The 21,070-nt window shown below is 50.9% G+C and overlaps 1 protein-coding gene across 1 annotated transcript; it reads right to left on the minus strand.

The window, feature by feature from the left end:
- Positions 1–14,445: 14,445 nt before the first annotated feature.
- Positions 14,446–20,795, minus strand: Wnt10b (Wnt family member 10B). Its single transcript, XM_051160309.1, has 6 exons — positions 20,427–20,795; positions 19,946–20,094; positions 18,976–19,089; positions 18,580–18,842; positions 16,034–16,407; positions 14,446–14,941 (listed from the first exon to the last, which is right to left on the minus strand). Exons 3-6 carry the CDS (start codon positions 19,047–19,049, stop codon positions 14,483–14,485), a joined length of 1,170 nt encoding a protein of 389 aa, XP_051016266.1. The 5' UTR covers positions 19,050–19,089; positions 19,946–20,094; positions 20,427–20,795; the 3' UTR covers positions 14,446–14,482.
- Positions 20,796–21,070: the final 275 nt, after the last annotated feature.

Here is a 21,070-nt window from a genome sequence, read left to right on the forward strand (position 1 = left end):
TGGTCCCTAAAGCTTTCGTTTTGCTTCTTTGGTTGGTTTTTTAAAGGCATGGCCTCTGAGCCCACAGACAGCTCAGTGGTTAAGGCCAAGTTCAATTCCCAGCACCCACACGGCAGCCTGCAACTGTACCTCCACTTCCAACAGATCTGAGTCGCTTACACAGACATTCATGAAAGCAAACACCAATGCACATAAAATAAAAATTATTTAAAATTAAACAAGGAAAAGAAAGATAGGATCTCGCTATCTAACTCAGACTAGTCTCAACTCACAGAGGTCTGCTTGTCTCTACCTCCTGAGTGCTAGGATTAAAGGTGTGTCACATGCCCAAGGAAGCCTTCATTTTTCAAACTCTTTCCAAATTTTCTCCAATTCCTCTTATTATGGCAGTGTTTCATTAGCTCTCTATTCATTCCCTGCAGATCTTGCCATGGAAAAGGCTCGAGAGAGTCTCTGGGCTTTAACACACATGAGACAGACACTCCAAGCCGACCATGTTTTAAGGGACAGAACTGAAAAGGCAGTCAATGGAGACCCTGAATTACCAGGAAACCAAGTCCCTAAATTCAACCAGGGGGTTCAATCATCACCTCCAACTCAGTGACCTTCACTTTTCACATTCTTGTTTTGTTAAATGGGATCTCATTTATCCCAGGCTGGCCTCAGATTCAATGTGTAGCTGAAAATGTCTTTGAAGTTGTTTAAAAAAGTATTTATTTTATGGATTCTGGTGTTTGCCTGCGCTTCTGTCTGTGCACATGCGTGCCTGGTGTCTGCAGAGGCCAGAAGAGGACGTCAGATCCCCAAGACTGGACTTACGGATGGCTGTGAGCTGCCATGTGAGTGCTAAGCATCAAATCCAGGGCCTCTGGAAGAACAGTCTATACTGTTAACCACTGAACCATCTTTCCAACCTCAATCTTTAACCTCTGATCCTCCTGCCTCGATCTTCCCTGCTGGGTCCAGAGCACCAAGGAAGCACTCTAGCAACAAAGATTAGAGTGGCCCACGCCTGTAGTCCCAGCGCTCAGGAGGCAGATGAATCTCTGTGAGTTCAAGGCCAGCCTCGGCTACAAGTGAGTCCAGGGCAGCCAGGGCTACACAGAGAATCCCTGTTGAAAAACCAAAAAACAAACAAACAACAACAAAAACAAACAAACAAACAAAACCCCAAACACTACTCTGGGTCACTGATGTCCTCACTACTCTGGGTCACTGATGTCCTTCCATCTGAGAGGACGGCTCTCAGAGCTCCCTTGCTCCAGCTTCACCTCCTGCTTAAGCAGAAAGCGCTACCTCTATAAGCTAACACTGAAAAAAATAAAATGTCACCACTTTCATGGCACTGTATAGTTACTGTCGTAACTATCCTTTCACACAGACACCAAGCTGCTCTTCTGTGAACGTCTTCTCTTCTAGCCCTGTGTGTTCAGGCCACCGCTATTATGATGGTCAGTTATTAACTAGTTAACACTTGTTGGTGTGTGTCTTGCACATAGCTTAGTACCTAACATTTATCATGACTTAATTCTCAGGACAGCCCTGCTAGGTAGCCGCTACCGTTACGCTCTTTACGCACAGGGAAAACATCACCACGTGAGAACAAGTAATTTCACCAAATACACACAACACAACAGCCTCGACAGGAGATGACCCCACTCCCGTTCTGTCTGATCCTGCAGCCCACCTTCAATTACCACGGCATTCGGTCTCTAAAAGCACTGTTAGCCGAAGTGGTGAGAGGAGCCAAACACACTGGTATGTTCTGACTCTCAGACCTCTCGGTATCTATTTCCAGTTATGTGAGGAAGCAAACTCCAGTTTCTTTCAGCTACAACTTCAGCTTTAACAAACATGGTTTTAAAGAAGTATTGCCTTCTAATCAATGGAAATCACTTCTGTCCTTTAACTCCATTAAAAAAAAAAAAGAAAGAAAAAGAAAAGGTTTAGATGAACACACACTTCTCAATTGCTCAGCTATCTCCAAATATGTCAGGCCTTTTGTTTGCTTTTATTTAGTTAGTTTTGAGATGGTCTTGCTATGTAAGCCAGAATGGCCTTAAAAAGGCTATCCTCCTGCTGTACCTTCCTAGTGCCAAGATTACAACAGGACTGTGTCACCACACCAGGCCCTCCTACCCTTTTCCTTAAGCTGTAGCTAGAAACGTTGCAAAGCTCTATACATTCCTACCCCGTGTTCATCTTATAAAAGCAAGATTCTTAAGTCTCAAAAAAGGAAGTAGGGGTCTGTTATGGTGGCTCACACTTTAACCTCGGCACTCAAGTGACAGAGGCTGGTGGCTGTGAGACTGGAACCAGCAAGGGGACCACACATTGAAAGCCTGTCTCAAACAAACGACAAAGAGAGGAGGAAAAAGGGAAAGAGAGAGAGGAGGAGGAAAAGGGGAACGAGAGAAAGGAGGAGGAAGAAAAGAGAGAAAGGAGGAGGAGGAAAAGCGGCAGAGACTGAATATGTGACCCATGGGAGCCTTTCCCAGCTGCCTCCAAGGTCAATGACTCGAACCTAAGTGAATCCAGCCTTTCTAAAAAAAACGAGCTGTCACAATTTATTCAAACTCAGGTTCAATATATGAAAGACCAGTCCACTGACCACTGCCACACACAAGTGGAGACACTATCTCCAAACCGGTCTAAGACAAAATGGCAGCAAAGACAGTCTCCACCTATCTACCTGACTGGGGACGGAGGTGGAGGTATGCAGAGACTAGATTCTCTCCTGTTGCAATGACTCAAGCAATCAGACTCCCGCGGTAGATCTCCTCCCTATAAAATTTTCATGCCATAGACCCAAGGCTGACCCAATCCAAAGCAGCAGAGACAGGTTTTACATTACTCTTCTCCCTCACCCTAACGACCTCACAATATTTTCTTCTCACTCCTGACCACACACTCCTCCGCCACACTCTTCCTGTCCCAGAGACCAGCAGTAATATAACCCCAAATAGGAACAAGTCTCTCCAAAAAAGAGTCACCACTTTCCTAATCAGCCCTGAGTGTTGTTAACAGGGAACTTTACCTCCCTACCACCCCCTCCTTTTTTTCAAAGGACTGGCGTAAGCAATGGCTTCGTTTTCTGTTCCGGGAATCCTGGTACTTCCTAGAGAAAGAAAGCGGATTGGAAGACACAAACTCAGGGCCAGTGACAAGATGCTCCCTCCTACAAAAGACCGCCCCCGCTACGCCTGGGGGAGGAAGGCCCCACCTCTCTCCTCCAAGCTAGCTCAGGTCCCCCTCCCCCTTCTCCACCCTCCTCTCCACCCTCTCCCCACCTGCTGCCCTTCCCAACACCCCAAAGCAGAACGCAACCTCCACAAGAACACTGCGCAGCGGTAACCCACCAGTAGGCCCAGATGCTAAGCCCCAGTCCCCATGCCTCACGATGGGTGAGGGAGGGAATAACCACAGCAAGGCTTTTCTTTGGTTCCCCCCCCCCCCCAGCTCAGGCGGGGGAGGGAGGGAGAGAGAAAAGGCAGCATTCCTCATAGCCCTTAAACAGAAGGGAAGGGAAAGAGCCAAACAGCCACACCGCCCCCGCATCACCCCTCAACCCCCCCCTTCGCTTGCCTCCCCCTCAACCCCAACCCTCGAAAGCTCACCTCTGCAGCCCAGGTCGCCCCCTCGAGCGAGACCGAGGACAAATCGGTGCGCGCCCCCCGCCCCCACCCAAGCTTGGCGTCCTTCAGCTGCGGAGGCAGCAGTGGGGCTGGGGGTCCCCGCCCCCAGCTCTGCGAGGATTGCCTACCGCACCTCGCCGAGCAGAGCGGGCCGGACCGCGGCAAGGGGGGGCTCGGGCTCCTCGGCTCCCACCCACCCTGACCCAGCCTCTTCCCCGCCCGGACCCGCCTTCCCTCTCCAGCTCCGTACCAGTTCCTGCTCTCAGCGCCGGGGCTGCCACCGCCGCCTCCGCAGGTTCCGCCTGGCTCTCGGGCCGCTGCCTCCCGCTCCCCAAGCCGACCGCGGCGAAGCTGGTCCGCTGGCCCACTCCCCGGCTCCCTCCTTCCTTCCCTCCACCTAGCACCGGAAGCCGCGACGGCGACAGGAGCTGTGCTTGCGAACCCCCACCCCCAGCCCGGGACACTTCCCACCTCCACGATCGCGCGAGAAGTGCGCGGTAGCGAGCGGCAGCTCTCGCGAGAGCCATCACCATGGCAGCGGCTGCAGCAAAAAAGCCACCGGGTGCTGAAGCTGAGTCTAGGCGGGGGCCTGTGTGGGGGCTGGAGGATCCGAAGGCAGAGTGTGGAGATGGGGCTGTGGGGACCGAGGTGAGGCTCCGAGTTCCAGGACCTTGCTGCGTTCTGGCTGCACTGGAGACGGGGCGCGGGCCGGGGAGGCTTGGGCTTTCTTTAGTGGACCGTGCACAGCGAAAGCCATTGCCCTAGCCTACCCTACTCCAGCCTTCTGTCTAGTCAACGGCGCTGCACACGCACCCCATCTGCTTCGCCGCTCAACTCACTAATTCCTGAGGATAGTTTCTCTGAGATCCGGAAGAGGAGAGAGAATGATGCATTCAAGATGTTAAGGGAAACCTCTGGAACTGGGTCGTCTAGGAAGTTGAAAGAGAAAGGGCAGAGACGTAATTACTCAGACGCAGGTCTGATGAAGTCTCTCTAGATGCTTAATTGATTTTAGTATCCCAAGGAGAGAGCACCCACGTCCCTTCCTTCTTTCCCTTCTGCTCATCCTTTAACGTGACGGAGACACTGCCTGAGCCTAGTCACGAGCTGCTGCGTTAAAAGCTGCGCTAGAAGGGCTCTCCCTGAACACCGCGTTCTTTGCGTGCATGAAGTGTGAAAGATCACGTAGCTCCTCCCTAGAGCTTGACTCAGAATTGTCACTCTTACCTTCTTCCAAGAAATAGGCTGGAAAGTGGCCAATCAGTGTCTATTCCTTGTCACAGCCATCTCTGGTTTATACACTCACCAGACCCTCTTATACCAGTTTGTCTTCTGTGTGTTTACCTCAAGAATAACATGACTGAACAGATGATGGTGGTGCATGCTTTTAATCCCAGCCCTGGGACAGGGTTTCTCTGTGTAGTCTTGGCTGTCCTGGACTCGCTTTGTAGACCAGGCTGGCTTCAAACTCACAGCCTCTGCCTCCTGAGTGCTGGGATTACAGGCGTGTGACACCACGCCCAGCCTCGTTAGAACTTTTAATGCCTGAACTATCTCCCTAGCCCACAAGTCTGGGTTTTTTGTTTTGTTTTGTTTTGTTTTAACAATGTATTTATTTTTACTTCATGAGTGAGGTGGTCAGATCCCCTGGAACCGTCACAGACATTTGTGAGCTGCCATGGGGTGCTGGAAGTTGAACCCAGGTCTTCTGGAAGAGCAGCCAGTGTTCTTAACCACAGGTTTTTTTTTGTTTGGTTGGTTGGTTTTTTGTTTGTTTGTTTTGTTTTCCGATATAGGGTTTTGTTGTTGTTAAATTATATGTATTTCCTGTATTATTGGTAGGCCCAGCTAGGAATCAATTAAGACACAGACATTTGTTATATTTTAAAATAGCCTTAGTTGCTATTGGCATGGTGGCACATGCCTTTAATCCCAGCATTCGGGAAGCAGAGGCAGCTGGATCGTTGTGAGTTCAAGGCCAGCCTGGTCTACAAAGCAAGTCTAGGACAGCCAAGGCTACACAGAGAGACCCTGTCTCAAAAAACCAAAAAATAAAAATAAAATAAAATAGCCTTAGTTAACCCGGGGCAGGGCAGACATTAATGCTCTAATCTACTTCCCATAATGGGGCAGGTATGGGGTCCCTGCCCCAATCCCATGCCATCTGCTTCTAACAACTTTTATCAAGCTACCTCCCAAATACTTGCTCATGTTCTTCGCCTGGGCCAGATTCTCCATCCACACCGGCCATGTGCTTCTCTCCATCTAACCCATGGCTCAGGCCTTCCTCTCTTCCCTTCAGGTCTCTCCTTGGATGTCTCTTCTTCCTCCTCATGGTGGTCTTTCTTCTCTTTCCAAGGATTCTGCCCCCACCCCCAGCCTGAGTACCTTAGCCTACCTCTGTCTCCTCCGCTCTGCCCAGGTGGGATGGCTTTGTATTTATTAGCATCAAAATACATCAGACCATTCCCCAACAGGGTCTCTCTGTGTAGCCTTGACTGCCCTGTACTAGCTTTGTAGACCAGCCTGGCCTGGAACTCACAGCGATCCACCTGCCTTTGCCTCCTGAGTGCTGGGATTAAAGGTGTGTGCCACCATGCTTCACTCTGGGTTTTTGTTTTGTTTTGTTTTGTTTAAATAATTTATTCAGATTGTCATCCCCTCACTTGTCTCCTCCCATCCCTCCCTCCCTCTTTCACCCTATTCCCCTCCCCTAGGCCTGTAACAGAAGGGGACCTCCTCCCCCACCATATGATCACAGCCTATCAGGTCTCATCCTGGTAGCCTGCTTCCCCTTAGTGCCACCAGGTCTCCCCACCAAAGGGAAGTGGTCAAATAGGGGGTGCCAGAGTTCATGTCAGAGTCAGTCCCCGCTCTCCACACAGCTGTGGAGAATGTGCTGTCCATTGGCTAGATCTGGATAGGGGGTCTAGGTTTACTGCACGCATTGTCCTTGGTTGGTTCAGTAGTTTGAGCAGACCCCCCCCCCTCAGGTCCAGATCTGGCAGCTTTGATGGTCTTCTTGTAGGGTCCCAGGACCCTCTGGGTCCTTCCATTTCCCCATTCTCTCATACCTCTCTCACCTGGAGTTCCAATAGGAAGCCCCAACATCTATCCTAATCCCCCACTAAATGAAGACTCTCAGAGGACATCTCTGTTGTGCTAAAGTCCAATTATAAGTGAGTATATACCATGTGTATCTTTCTGGGTCTGGGTTAACTCACTCAGGATGATCATTTCTAGTTCCCACTCTGGGTTTTTAAAGTCAAAAGACTCTTCAAAATATAGTCACTGAGCTGGCTAGTTTTGTGTCAACTCACTCTGGTTGGAGTGATATGAGAAGAGAGAGCACCTGAGAAAATGGTTCCATCAGCTTACCCTGGGGTAAGCCCATGGGGCTTTGACTATAGTGTCACCTCTGAGCAGGTGGTTCTGAGTTGTATAAGAAATCAGGCTGAGCAAGCCTACATATGAACAGCCCTCCTTCATGGCCTCTGCTTCTGTTCCTGCCTCCAGGTTCCTGCCCCGACTTCCTGCCCTGACTTACAGCTCAGTGATGAACTGTGATCTGTAAAATGAAATAAACACTTTCCTCCTCAAGCTGCATTTTGTTAAGAGTGTTTTATGGGGGCTGGAGAGATGGCTCAGAGGTTAAGAGCACCAGCTGCTCTTCCAGAGGTCCTGAGTTTCAATTCCCAGCAACCACATGGTGGCTCACAGCCATCTATAATGTGATATGATGCCCTCTTCTGGCCTGCAGGTGTACATGCAGGCAAAGCACTGTATACAAAATAATAAATTAAAAAAAAAAAAAGAGTTTGTAACAGCAAAAGAAACCCTGAGCCAAATTGACAGTAGGTGGGAGTAGGATGTTGCTGTTATAGACCAGACCATGTGTTTCAGGAAGACTGTGGTAACATTTGAACCCGGGGGTGGAAAAGCCGTTGTGTGCTCAGAGCTCAGTGGGCTGTTGTGGGAACTTACGAAATAACACTGAAGCAGTACAGAAATCTGAGAGCCCCTTAAAGATTGTACGTCTGACATTTTGAATTGAGAACCACTGACGTGCAGGTGCGGTGGCTCATACTCTGGAGGTAGAGGCAGCCAGCCTGATTGACATAATGAGTTCCAGGTCAGGCAGAGCTTTCTAGGGAGACGCCATCTCAAACTAATGAGCAACTAAAGTGAAACTTTTACTTTGCTTGGACAATTGATACTGGTCAGCTGGGGCTGAAGACTCAGCTGTGATGAACCGAACAGCAGTCCAGTGTGGTGGCGCACACCTTTAAGCCAGCACTTGGGAGGCAGAGGCAGGGGCATCTCTGAGTTTGAAGTCAGCCTGCTCTACTGGCACCACCTGTCAGGGTTACTGTCCCCAGGAAGGGGCGGGGGCGCTTTGGGTGAAGGTGTGCCATGGAATAACAGGCAAGGGCAGGAGTCACTGTAGAGCAGAGCTGGCCTGAGCCTAGGAGACCAGCTGGTAGAGTTGGAGGAATGGAGCACTTTGGGGTCCAGTGAATCATGTGTTGAACTTAGTTTTGCTTTGAGTTGTTTACAGTTGCCTTGGTTTTTCCTTTTTTAAAAAATTTATTTATTTATTTTATGTATATGAGTGCTCTGTCTGCATGTACACCTGCAGGTCAGAAGACGTCATTAGAGGGTAGAGATGGTTGTGAGCCACCATGTGGTTGCTGGGAATTGAACTCAGGGCCTCTGGAAGAGCAGACAGTGATCTTAACCTCTGAGCCACCTCTCCAGCCTGGTTTTTCCTTTTCAAAGTAATAAAGCATGTAACATTTTTTATTTTCCAAGACTCCACACTTAAGAAAATTTGGAATTTTACAGAGATTTTGGATATTCTAGAAAAACTTTGAGCTTTAAAAGAGACTTTGAATATTTTAAAAGAGACTGAATTTTTAAATGTTTGAATTTTTAACAACTGTAGGAAATTTAAACATTGGGATATTTTATGTCATTGTATTAATATTAACTTGCAATGTTGGGGCCACTGAGAAAGAAAAGGTTCTAGTTGAATGGTGATGTATTTGTGTGTCAAATTGACAAGGAGTCAGTTGATGTCAACTTAGTACAGGCTAAAATCACTTGGAAGAAGGATTCCCAATTGAGAAAATGCTCCACCAGACTGGCCTGTGGGGAATTTTTTTCTTGATTGATGATTGATGTGGGTGGGCCCAGATCGCTGCAGGAGTGTCACACCTGCATTTTATAAGAAAGTAGACGAGGGCTGGTTAGATGGCTCAGAGGGCTACTCTTCCTGAGGACCTGGTTTGATTCCCAGTGTCCACATGGTGACTAGCAACTATCTGTAACTCCAGTTCCAGGGGATCTTACACCCTCTTCTGGCCTCTATGGTCACTGTATGCTGTGGAACACAGACATACATGTAGGCAAAACACTCATGCACGTAAAAATAAGTTCAAATGCTAGAAAAAAAATTAAGAAAGCAAGCTGTGCCAGTCATGGTGATGTACATCTTTAATCCTAGCACTTAGGAGGGAGAGGAGGTGGATCTCTTTGAGTTTGAGGCCAGGCTGGTTTACATGGCAACTTCCAGGACAGCCAGGAGTCCACAGAAGAAACCCTGTCCAAAAGGAGGAGGAAGAGGAAAAGAAAGGGAAGGAAGGGGGGCTGGAGGGATGGCTCAGAGGTTAAGCGCACTGACTGCTCTTCCAAAGGTCCTGAGTTCGGTTCCCAGCAACCACATGGTGGCTCACAACCATCTGTAGTGTGACCTGGTGCCCTCTCTGGAGTACAGGTGTATGTGCAGACAGAACACTGTATACATAATCAGTAAATAAGTCTTAAAAAAAAAAAAAAAAGGAAAGGGAAGGCGCACGCCTTTAATCCCCAGCACTTGGGAGGCAGAGGCAGGCGATTGCTGTGAATTCGAGGCCAGTCTGGTCTACAAAGTGAGTCCAGGACAGCCAGGGCTACACAGAGAAACCCTGTCTTAAAAAAAAAAGAAAGAAAGAAAGAAAATAAAGCAGGCCGAGGAAGCCATGAGGAACAAGCCACTAGGTGACACTCCTCTGTGGTGTCTGCTTCAATTCCTGCCTCCAAGTTCCTACCCTGAGTTCCTGCCACGACTTCCCTCAGAGATGGACTGGATAATCTGTGAGGTGAAATAAACCTTTCTCTCCTCGGTTTACTTTTTGTCACAGTGTTTATCACAGCAGTAGAAACCTTAAGAGAGCTACACACTCCTGGGACAGGTCCTATCTGTGATTGTCACCCGCCTCTTCCCTAAGACTTGCTAACAACACTCTGCCAGTTAATACCCCTACAGTCACCACCACGTGCTCTACAACCACTCACCCCATTCCTAGTGCCCCAACCACACCAGCATGCCTTGCGGGACCCCAACAAGGAGATGGAACCACTTGCTGTTTGACTTGGGGATGATGGAGGAGACTGCAGAATGCCCTCAGCTATTCTGTTCTTCAGCCTTCTAGTGTATGGAGAAGAAAGAGGTCAGTTGTAGCATCCGAAGGGGCCGGCCAGGACACAAGCAGGGACAGAGATAGGAGTGCTGCCTTAATGGCGCCTAGCTGCTTACCGGCACACTCTCTCAACTTCCCAGCCCTTTGGTGAAGCAAGTGTAGAGGGCGGAGTTAGAGGAGGCCCAGCTGCCTGACTTACAGTTCATCAGTCTTTCCCCTCCCCGCTAGCTGTCACGGGAGCCCAGTAAAAGCTGAAACTGTAGCCACCAGCTCTGTGGGTTGCATGCTCCCACCCTGTCACTGACCCCAGACCTGGGCCTGAGCCCAGTGCCTGTGCCTGGGAGGGGGTGTTGCCTTGCTGACAAAATCCAATTGGAATTCCTCAAGGTTGTGGTTTGGGGTTTAAGTTTGCCACACAGTGTGTAATGAAAGAAGTGGGAAAGCTAGAAAAGAAAGGGAGCCAAGGGAACTGCTAGCGGAAGGAAACAGGAAAAAGTTAAGATAGTCCTGCCCCAACCCCCTTGGAGTGTATGCTCTTCCTGAATGTAAGGCATCTATCTCTGTTCTGGATACCCTGGTCATATCCAAGCCTGTTCTTACTTCTGGTCCCCTCTCCTTTCTTGGTCCCCTCTCCTTTCTTCCTCTCCTCATTCCCACGTAGGGTCAGCATGTGTCTGACATCTCCAGGTAAGCTGTTGCCATGGAGCTAAGAAGATGCCTCAGCAGAGGACCTGAATTCAGCTCCCAGTACCCATGCCAGGCAGCTAACAGCATCCTAAAACCTCAGTTCCAGGGGACTCAAGACTCTCTTATGGATCCTCAAACATGCACATAGAGACATACTTTTTTAAATTTAGATTTATTTGTATGTATGAGTGTTTTGCTTACATGTATGTCTGCATCACCATGTGCATGGCCTAGTGCCTGTAGAGGTCAGAATAGGGTGTTGGGTCCCTTAGAAATGGAGTTACAGACAGTTGTGAGCTGCCATATGGAACCTGGGAATCAAACCTCTGCAAGAGCAACAAGCACTCTATTTTTTTTTTCCCCTTCCCCAAGACAAAGTCTCTCTGTGTAGCCCTGGCTGTCCTGGACTCGCTTTGTAGACCAGGCTGGCTCCAACTCACAGAGATCCGCCTGTCTCTGCCTCCTGAGTGCTGGGATTACAGCCCACCACACCTGGCCTCCCAAAATAAATAGGTTTAATGTCACTATGGAGTGCTGCCCTGACTCTCCTGGTCACCCTGGGGCTGTGTCAGCAGATCTATGGGAAACTTGGACAGCAGATATATCTATCGCCTGGAGGCACATAGGCAGCTATTTCTGCACTCCCTGGCAGCATCTTTTTTTTATATATATATATTTATTTTTATTTTCTGTTGAATGCCTTGCCCTCATGTGTGTCTCTGTGCTGTGGGTGTGCAGGAGCCTGCAGAAGCCAGACAAGGGTATCAGATCGTCTGGACTGGAGTTACAGATGGTTATGAGCAACCATGTGGGTGCTGGGAACTGAAGCTAGGTCCTCTGCAAAAGCAGCACGGACTGTCTCCAACCTCCTTCAGAGTATCTTTTTTTTTTTTTTTTTTTTTTAAGATTTATTTATTTTACATATACAGTGTTCTGCCTTCATGTAACACCTACAGACCAGAAGATCTCATTATAGATGGCTGTGAGCCACCATGTGGTTGCTGGGAATTGAACTCAGGACCTTTGGAAGAGCAGCCAGTGCCCTTAACCTCTGAGTCATCTCTCCAGGCCCCTTTGGGAGCATCTTATATCCCCTGAATATGCAGGTGTTTTGAAGGCATGCTGCAGGTCCTTTGTCCACATTGGACCTTTTTAATTTTTATCTATTCTCTCTCTCTCTCTCTCTTTCTCTCTCTCTCTCTTCTTTTTTGGTTTTTAGAGACAGAGTTTCTCTGTGTAACAGCCTTGGCTATCCTAGAACTCACTTTGTAGACCAGGCTGGCTTCGAACTCATAGGGATCTGCCTACCTCTGCCTCCACACCAGGTAATTTATTTATTCTTAGTGTATGTGCACTGGTGTTTTGCCTGCCTGTATGTGTGTATGAGGGTATCAGATCCCCTGGAACTGCAGCTACAGACAGTTGCACACTGCCATGTGGGTGCTGGGAATTAAACCTGGATCCTCTGGAAGAGTGGCCAGTGCTCTTAAGCATGGAGCCATCTCTCCAGGCCCTCCACATTGCATTGTTTGTTTGTTGTTTCTCTGTGTGGCCTTGACTGTCCTGGACTCACTCTGTAGACCAGGCTGGCCTCGAACTCACGGAGATCCACCTGCCTCTGCCTCCCGAGTGCTGGGATTAAAGGCGTGCACCACGATGCCCAGCCCCACATTGCATCTTAAATATGTTTCTTTTGAAAGATATTGATCTTGGAATTAGAAATGTTGTAGAAGAAATTCTATTTTCTCTAGTAATACCAGAAAAGATAAGGGAGAAGCCAGCAGGATGCCCAGCAGGTCAAGGTGCTGGGCCTGAAGACCCAAACTCAGTCCCTAGAAACCATGTGGTAAAAGGAGAGAGCTGGCCTCTACAAGTTGTCCTGTGACATTCACATGAATACCATGACATGCCTGCATCCACTCACATTGCACTCACATGCATGAGTGCGTGCGCATGCACGCGCGTGCATGCACGCGCGCGCGCACACACACACACAGAAATAAATGTAGAAAAATTACAAGATAAAGGAATTATTTTACTCCGATTAAATACAAAAGAACAGCAAATAAAGAAGAACAAAATATATATGCAAATAGTTCAGTGGCAAAGAGTGGTAGTTTTGCTAGAAATATCTCATTCTAGTTGAGCCTGGGAAGGCCTACCTGTAATCCCCAGTAATCAGGCAGAGTAGAAAGTCCGAGGCCCGTCTGAAGATATGTATTGACTTCCTGTCTCACCTGGGGTACACAATGAGACCCTTGCTCAACAACAAAACCAATTTGCGTTTTGAGCATAGGAATCCTTTCTTATTGCCCATCAGCCTCCCGTGGACTCCACAGATTCTCTGGTTTGGACTTAGAGACAATAGCAGCATCTGCTCTTTGAAGTTTACTTTACAGTTAAGATACATTTAAAGCATGAAGCTCCCATAGCAGAGGTGACCTTGGAGTATGGCAGAGGGGTAAACAAATGACAGCAAGCTGACCAGGTCTCGCCCTACACACCGGCTTTGTGGATTGTGTTGAACACAGCTATACCCCATCCATTGTGTGTGGTCTATGTCTGCTTTTGTCTGTCCCTTGCCCATAACTATTTTGGGTCTATAACAGCAGGATTGAGTAATGATGGTAGAGATGAGTAATTGATATAAAGACCATACTATAAATAGCCTAGTATATTTACCATCTAGCCCTTTTCAGGAAAACACAAAAAACAAAAAAACAAAAAAACCCTGCCCACTTTTGTTCTAAGTAACGGTGAAGGTGACACCCTGAGTTGGAGATCTGGGTTGAACGGGGTCTATCTATGTATATTCGGGTCTATAGGTCCTTCCTCCCAGAAGTCCACTTTAGATTTACGGACTAAGAATGTGGACTGAGTCACTGAGCATCAGTGCAAATCCTTTGTGGAAGGCAGCGGGACATACACCAAAAGCCACCGAGTACACGAGTGTGGCCTTTACCCCAAGTGTGGCTAGACACACCAACGTCTGCGCCCACCAGGCCACCAGTCCAACAACTTAATTTATTTCAGTTTCAAACAGGAACCAAGAACATGTCCCAGTACAATAAATTATCCATTCCCACCCTCTTCCTGCTGAAGAAGGAAAAAGAGCCTCCAGGAGTGAGAGCTAAAACCTTTCCTTTGCAGGGACCCTTTCACCATCTGAACAGAAGGCGAAAGCTTCCCTAAGAGCTGTCTGAGGATTTGGAGGAGACCTCCTGTGTTCTGTCCTTTTCCAACCAAAAACCTCTCATTATTGTCACTTGTGGCCCCATGAGAGGAGGCTCCTGGCTGCAGTGCAGGAGTTTGAGAACCTCAGGTAGAAAGAGGGTGATTTCTTGCCATGTACAGGTCTTAATGACTCCACACAGTGCCTGGTGTTATCCTTCAAGGAAGAGGCATGGCCAAATAACACACTCCTGTCCAAAGGAGCATGAATCTGGGCCCAAGAGACCCTACAGGTGGAAAAGAGGGTAGCAGTACACTGCATCTCATCTTAGTCCATTGGGGGTGTCTCGGAACTGAATATGGTGGCCACTTCCCCCACAAAAGGCTATTCATCACAGATAGATGATTCCAAGTAGATATTTTGAGCTTCCAGGAGCCATGGTTTACCTGGGCAGAAATTAGAGCAAAGGACACCCTCACAGAGCGCAGCAGCAGCGTTCTTCCTTAGTCCCAAGGCTCAGCTCAGCTTCATTTACACACATTGACCCATTCTGTGACCTTGCACTCATCACACAGCACGTAGCAGCACCAGTGGAAGCGACAGTGGCAGCGCTCCACGCGGGTCTGCCTGAGCACATTGTGCCCACGGCCACAGCACAGGCTGCCGCAGCCATCCAATAGGCGGCTGGTCTTGTTGCAAGCCCGGCCTCTCGTGCCTGGGGAGCCCACGGTGGGGTCTCTCTCACAGAAGTCAGGAGACTTCTCAAAGTAGACCAGCTCTCCTGAGAGGCGGCGGGGACGTAGGCGGGGCTGGAAGGCTCCAGAATTGCGGTTGTGGGTGTCGATGAAGATGGCTCTGCCCAACCGCTCCCTCAGCGCTGCCCCGATGGCCCGGAACTCTGGAGCTGCCCTCCAACAGGTCTTGAATTGGCAGCTGCCTGAGGTTCCGTGGCACTTGCACTTCCGCTTCAGGTTTTCAGTTACCACCTAGGACGTCAGAGCGGGAAGAGAAGGGATGAGGGGGTACAAATGAATAGAGCACGGGGGTGCAGGAGAAAGAAGGGAGCCTGATGCAGACTGTCAGGAAAGTTAGCCACTAGTCCAACTTCCTCATGATACAAAGGTAGAGTCACGTGATTTATCCATCTCTGATCACTAGCTCACAAGGAGACAACTCCCAGTTGTCTAACTCCCAGTCCAGAGTAAACGCTGATAATGGGGGTGGGGGTGGGGGTGGGGGGCTAGGCTAGAATGGCCCCCAAAGTCTGTGGGCTAGGCAGCTGTTCTATGCAATGAATACTAGGCACATATAAAATATAGTATATGCTGTGGGGCTGGAGATGTGGCTCAGTAGTTAAGACCACTGGCTGCTGCTCTTCCAGAGGACCTGGGTTCAAGTCCCAGTACCCACATGATGACTCACAGCTATCTTTAACTCTAGTTCCAGGGACTCCTATACCCTCCCCTGACCTCTGAGGCCCTCGGACACGCAAGTGGTGTACAGATCTATACATGCAGGCAAAACATCCATATGCATTAAATTAAAAAAACAAAGATGTAAAAAAAAAAAAAAAAAAAAAAAAAAAACAAAGATGTTGCCGGGCGTGGTGGCGCACGCCTTTAATCCCAGCACTCGGGAGGCAGAAGCAGGCGGATCGCTGTGAGTTCGAGGCCAGCCTGGTCTACAAAGTGCGTCCAGGACGGCCAAGGCTACACAGAGAAACCCTGTCTTGAAAAACAAACGAACAAACAAACAAACAAACAAACAAAAACCAAAGATGCTATATGCTAGCACAGGGCTTAACCTATGGTACCATCAGGCTTAACATGTTTTGAGTGACTTGATAAGATCACTCATCCTACCTCATCCTATGAACTCTGCGGGAGGCCTCAAGGGAGGGAGGAAGAAAGAGACTGAGAAAAGCTGGGCTTGGTGGCCACACCTACAGTCACAGCACTTGGAGGATTCCAAGTTTGAGGCTAGCCTGTACTACATACATAGCAAGCCCCTGTGTCAAACAGCAAAGGAAGACCCAGGACAGGAGGACCTCGCACGCAAGCATGCACGCATGCACCTACCTGGCGCCCCACCCTGTTGTTATGGATTCTCATTCGAGCCTGGATGTCCCGAGGAGCTTCCCTGGAGTCGAGGAAGTCGCGAGAGAACTTCTCTCCGAAGTCCACGTCCTGGTTACAGCCACCCCATTCCCACGTGTCCTGGGGGCCAGGGCTGGGGCCTGAGCCTGGGATAGGGCTGGGCTCTGAGTGGGGAGAGCTCTTGCCCCGAGACAGCGCCTGAAGCTGCAGCAGCTTGGCGCGAAGCCGGTCCTGCTCACCACTGCCCTTCCAGCCACAGCCACAGCTCACCAGCTTACCCAGGCTGCAGGCTGTAGCAACAGCATGCATGACCCCAGCAGCCAGCATGGAGAAGGAGAACGCGCTCTCTCGGAAGCCTGGGGAAGAAATGAGTGTGAGCTGCAAGGTAAGGAAGCCTGGGGAAGAAATGAGTGTGAGTTGCAAGGTAAGGAAGCCTGGGGAAGAAATGAGTGTGAGCTGCAAGGTAAGGAAGCCTGGGGAAGAAATGAGTGTGAGTGTGAGCCCGCAAGGTAAGGTTGACAGACAGCTGAGCTGGAAAGCAGGTAGAGGGAGGAGCCAGCCACCCTTCAATATCTTTTTTTCCCCCAGATAGGGTCTTGCTATGTAGCCCAAGCTGGCTTTGAACTCTTGACAACTCCCCTGCCTCAGCCTCCCAAGTGCTAGGATTACAGGTGTGAGCCACTAGCACAACCGGCAACAGCCAAGTCAGACATTTCTAACTGCATTGGTTTACCCGCTGAGTGAGACAGGAAATAGCACCAGGCCTCAGGTTCCCTCAGCTATAAAAAAGAGACCCATGGGGTCAAGATTTTGCTAAGACAAAACCTCTGTAAATCTGTCATTTTGGGGTGTAAATGTAAGAGATAGCCTAGGACCATGGTTCTCAACCTTCTTACTGCTGCTACCCTCTGATACTGCCCCCCCCATGCGGTGATTCCCCCAACCATAAAATTATTTTCTTGCTACTCATGTCTGTAACTTTGCTAAAAATCTTAATGTAAATATCTGATATGCATGCTATCTGATATTTGACCCCCTCAGGGGTCCATTAGCCACCCTCTCAATCGGTCAGAGAAATGGAGACCCACCGGTTGAGAACCACCTGGTTTGACATAATTCAGAGACAATCCTGAGAACTTTAGGATTTCTAAAAGCCTTAGAAATTCCCCAACACTGCAGGGATCTTGGGGGGGGGGATGAGGCACTGGGAGGGGATTCTTCCCCCACCTTATTAAATGAGTCTTTTAACCAGGCTGCCACGTACCACTGTGGTAATAACCATAACACACTGGAACTGCCCGCCCCCTTCCCAGGTTTTAGTTTTAAACTTGCCCTTTATGTTTATTCTAACCTGCTATTACCTTATAAAATACTGGGAGGAGGAGAACCGGGCGGGAGTAATTTTCCCCAAGGCCCTTTTAAAAGGTTGGCCTCTTTGTTATGTTTTGGGGGTCACCGAGGAGGAGGAGGAGGAGGAGGAGGAGGAGGAGGAGGCTTGGGATGACAAATCTTTCCCAGGCTTAGAGAGACACCTTCACCATCTGGGTGTCAAAACCTTATATACTGTATCAGGCCCTGCAGAGAAAGGGGGGGTGTCCCTCACTTCATTTTAAGCAAGGGCACTTTGGAGTACTGGGAAGATGAAAGACAGTCGGAGGCCAGGCCCCTCTTACCAGGGAATCTAGGGCTCTAGGGCCAGCCTCAAGATCCCCCAACCATCCAGGGGTGAAGTTGTTTGCACACGTCTTGGGAATTCCCCTGCAGATGGCAGCTGCCTATTAACCCCATAGTCCCCAAAGCATTACCCTACCCCTGGACTTGAGCACCCCCCCCTTGCCCGCCCGTGGTCTTTACTCCTCAGGGAGTAAACTCCAGCTGAGCATAGGGAGAGGCAATGGAGCCTCCCTGATCATTCCTTCTAGACCAGGCCAGCAGTGACCTGTTTCATGGCCCTCTAGCCATTCCCCACCTGTTCAGGTGAGGGACACCTGGGGCCCCCACAGCACAGAGGAGGGGGCTGCTCCCCAGCTTCAAAGTCATCAGGGTCTTTGTTCCCAGCTTTGGCTCCTGGGAACCCCAGCAATTAGGGGAGCAGGTTTAACCCTTAAACGGTTGGGGGCGTCACTCCACCCCCGCTGAGACTCTGGGGACACCAGCCTGGGCTTGTCTGGGTGGAGAGGGAGGGGAGAGAAAAATAGGGGGTAGAGGGGGGTGTTTGAAGCTTCTTGGGTTGGGGGGCATCTCTTGTTCACAGGTGCATCCCAGATCGAGCTGGGTGGAGGCAGAAAAGTGAGGCCCTAGGGTAGGGGAGCAGGCACACAGCTGCCTCGCCAGCAACGCAGGTGGAAGGCAAGGCAGGCAGAGGCCCAGACGGGTGACCAGACTCAGCTGAGCGCGGCTGCTGGGGAAATTCCCAGAGAGGCCCCTCCCGAAGCCGTGAACCGGTCCCTTCGCGCCTCCGCGCGCCTCGGCCTGCCCCCAACCCCTGGGCGGCAGCACAGACAGCCCAGCCGCCCGGTCCTGCTCACCGCGCTTGAGGATGGCGCTGTGGTGAGGCAGCCGGCCGCCGCCCTCCAGTGCAGAGCAGTTCCAGCGCTGGTCGCGCAGCTGGTGCTGACACTCGTGAACAGCGATGTGCAGCCCCTGGAGCGCCGACGCCGTCACGTCGGGGCTGCGTAGGCACAAGCCAAGCTGCCGCTTACTCAGGCCAGACAGGGTCAAGCACACGGTGTTGGCTGTCAGCGGCGGCTCACCGGGAAGTTTTAGGCCCAGAATCTCATTGCTTAGAGCCCTGAGAACAAGGGACAAGGGTCTGGGTCTAGTTGCATGCCCTCTAACTGCCTCCCCCGCCTCGACCCCCCTCCCAGCCCAGGTCGGCGCTCCCCCCCGCCCCGCCCCCGCCCCATAGCTTGAAAAATGCTCACCGACTGAACAAAGCCAAGAACAGGAGACCCGCGAGGCCCAAGGGCGGAGGCCGAGACCTGGGCTCCTCCAGCATGTCGAAGCCCGGAGGCTCCGGTGGGCGAATCAGTCAGCGCCTGCGGGACAGGAACTTTTGATGAGGAATAAAGTGGCTCCCTAGAACCGAAGAATGCTCTCTATTCGGTTCCTTAAGGCAACAGTGTGGCCCAACTGATTTTTCTCACCCCTCTACAAACTAAACAATAACAGTCACCCCTTGGCTTCAAGTGTCTTGAGTTCTGGAACCCGTCGAAGAGGAAAAGCCCAAGCAACTCAGGGCCCTCCGGTGTGCCCCCAGAGTTCAACCCAGTCAGACACAATGCATACAGAGTCCTGACACACTCACATACATGCCTATCTGAGATTGAGACCCTCGATCCCTCCTCACCAACCTCTCTGAGGGCCCCACGACTGATTTACCCGCCCTTACAGTGGTAGAGGGAGGGATTAGAAGGGGGTTCCCCACCACCTGGAGGGGTGTTGCCTACTCGTGCTAGCTATAGCAAGCACGCTAGATTAAGAAGGAGCTGAGACCAGGCTCTCAGACCCACTCTGCGACCAAGGCGCCCCAAAGGGGAAAGGTCCAAGCACAGCAAAGACAGCGAAGGAATCCAGGTGCCCTCCGCAAATGCGGGTGGCACTAGTTGCGCCCACTACCCCATCTACCACCATTTCCTAACTAAATACGCCCTCTATAGTGCGCCACCCGTCTGGTCCCCACGGGTCCCATCCCAATTCCCACCCCCTTTGCTGGCATCCATGGCCCTCAAAATCCAGAGGCACTTCTTTATTCTGTGGGTATCTCTAGCTATATCTCTGACTTGCTCGGCGTGTCTGAGCTCTTGAGGGTGGACGCTTGTCTGTCTGTCTGTCGCTGTGCCCGCTGCCTGTCTAGTCTCTGTCTGCCCTCCCTGTTCTCTCCCGCCCCATTACCTCCAGCGGTTCAGGTGCAGGATCCACCACACTCGCGGTTGTGTCACTTGGGCTCGGCTCCTGGGGCTTAAACCGTGGGGCGACTGTGTCGGGTTCGGCCCCTTCGGCAGAGCAACATTCTTCCAGTGCCGGGCCACTCCTCTTTGCCGCTTCCCCAGCGTCGCCGCGGCCGCCGGGAGGAAGGGAGGGTAGAAGGGAGGGAGTGATCGAGACAGCTAGCGAACGATCCCGCGACAAAGCACCAGGGGCTTTGGCTCAGCTCGACCTAACTCACGGGTGGTTCTGCTAGAGCTGACGGAGCTGCGGGCCCCTCCCAGAGCCTGGGGCATCCCCACCCCACCCGCACCCCACCCCCTGCCTTGACCAGGGGAACACAGCGGCTCCCCCCACCCACCCAAAGCGTACACTCACACCCTCTCCCCGGATGCCCGGGATCACGATTAGTCCCACTGCAGGAGCAAGTGGTCAGAGCTCCTCTCACCTGCCCTGGGGTCTCCGAGGCTGTAGGGGGGAGTGCAGTGTCTCTGACTACGGGGACCAGGACCTGGTTCCAATGGCAAATCTTTCATCGTTTTTTCCTTTGCCTCCGTTAGTTCACCAACAGTGGGTGACTAGAGAGCTCCTTTGACACGCTGTGGACAGAGCTGGACGACCTTCGGGTTTCTGACAGTCTCTAGAAGAGCCCACGAGCCTGTGCGCAACAGGGCACTGAGCCTGCAAGTGAGAAGCCACTGTGTGGCTTGGCTCCCGCCCACCTCAGAGCCCTACGCCTGCCCCTTGGGAGGGGTCAGCTTTGGCCTCAGAATTCGCCCTCGGTCAAAAGCTCGGGTAGCCCCAAAGATCTCCAGTCGGCCCCCCTACGCTCCCACTCTTTGGCAGGCATCCTCTCCAGGGCTCTCCCATCCGGAACTGCTGGCTGAGCGCTTGAGATGACCCAAATTCGTGCTCCATGCCCGCACGTGTGTTTCACAAGAGCGGGTGAAGGCCTTGGGATCCCCAGTCGAGCTCAACTCCGAGACAGTTCCGAAAGGAACCTGGCTGGGTGCGCACAGGCAGAGGCATAAACGCGGTCCCGAGCTCTGGCGGCAGCGAATGGGTTAGGGCAATACCGCAGCTACCGCCTGA

Source organism: Acomys russatus, chromosome 17, assembly GCF_903995435.1.
Source record: "Acomys russatus chromosome 17, mAcoRus1.1, whole genome shotgun sequence".
NCBI lineage: Eukaryota > Metazoa > Chordata > Mammalia > Rodentia > Muridae > Acomys > Acomys russatus.

What these genes read in the sequence shown, in the direction of transcription:
- Wnt10b (XM_051160309.1), bottom strand. Translation starts at nt 19,049, where the DNA reads ATGCTGGAGGAGCCCAGGTCTCGGCCTCCGCCCTTGGGCCTCGCGGGT. An exon ending in TTCTTGGCTTTGTTCAGTCG is followed by an intron (nt 18,843 to 18,975) that starts GTGAGCATTTTT and finishes CCTTGTTCTCAG; the next exon opens with GGCTCTAAGCAATGAGATTC. An exon ending in CAGCGCCATCCTCAAGCGCG is followed by an intron (nt 16,408 to 18,579) that starts GTGAGCAGGACC and finishes TTTCTTCCCCAG; the next exon opens with GCTTCCGAGAGAGCGCGTTC.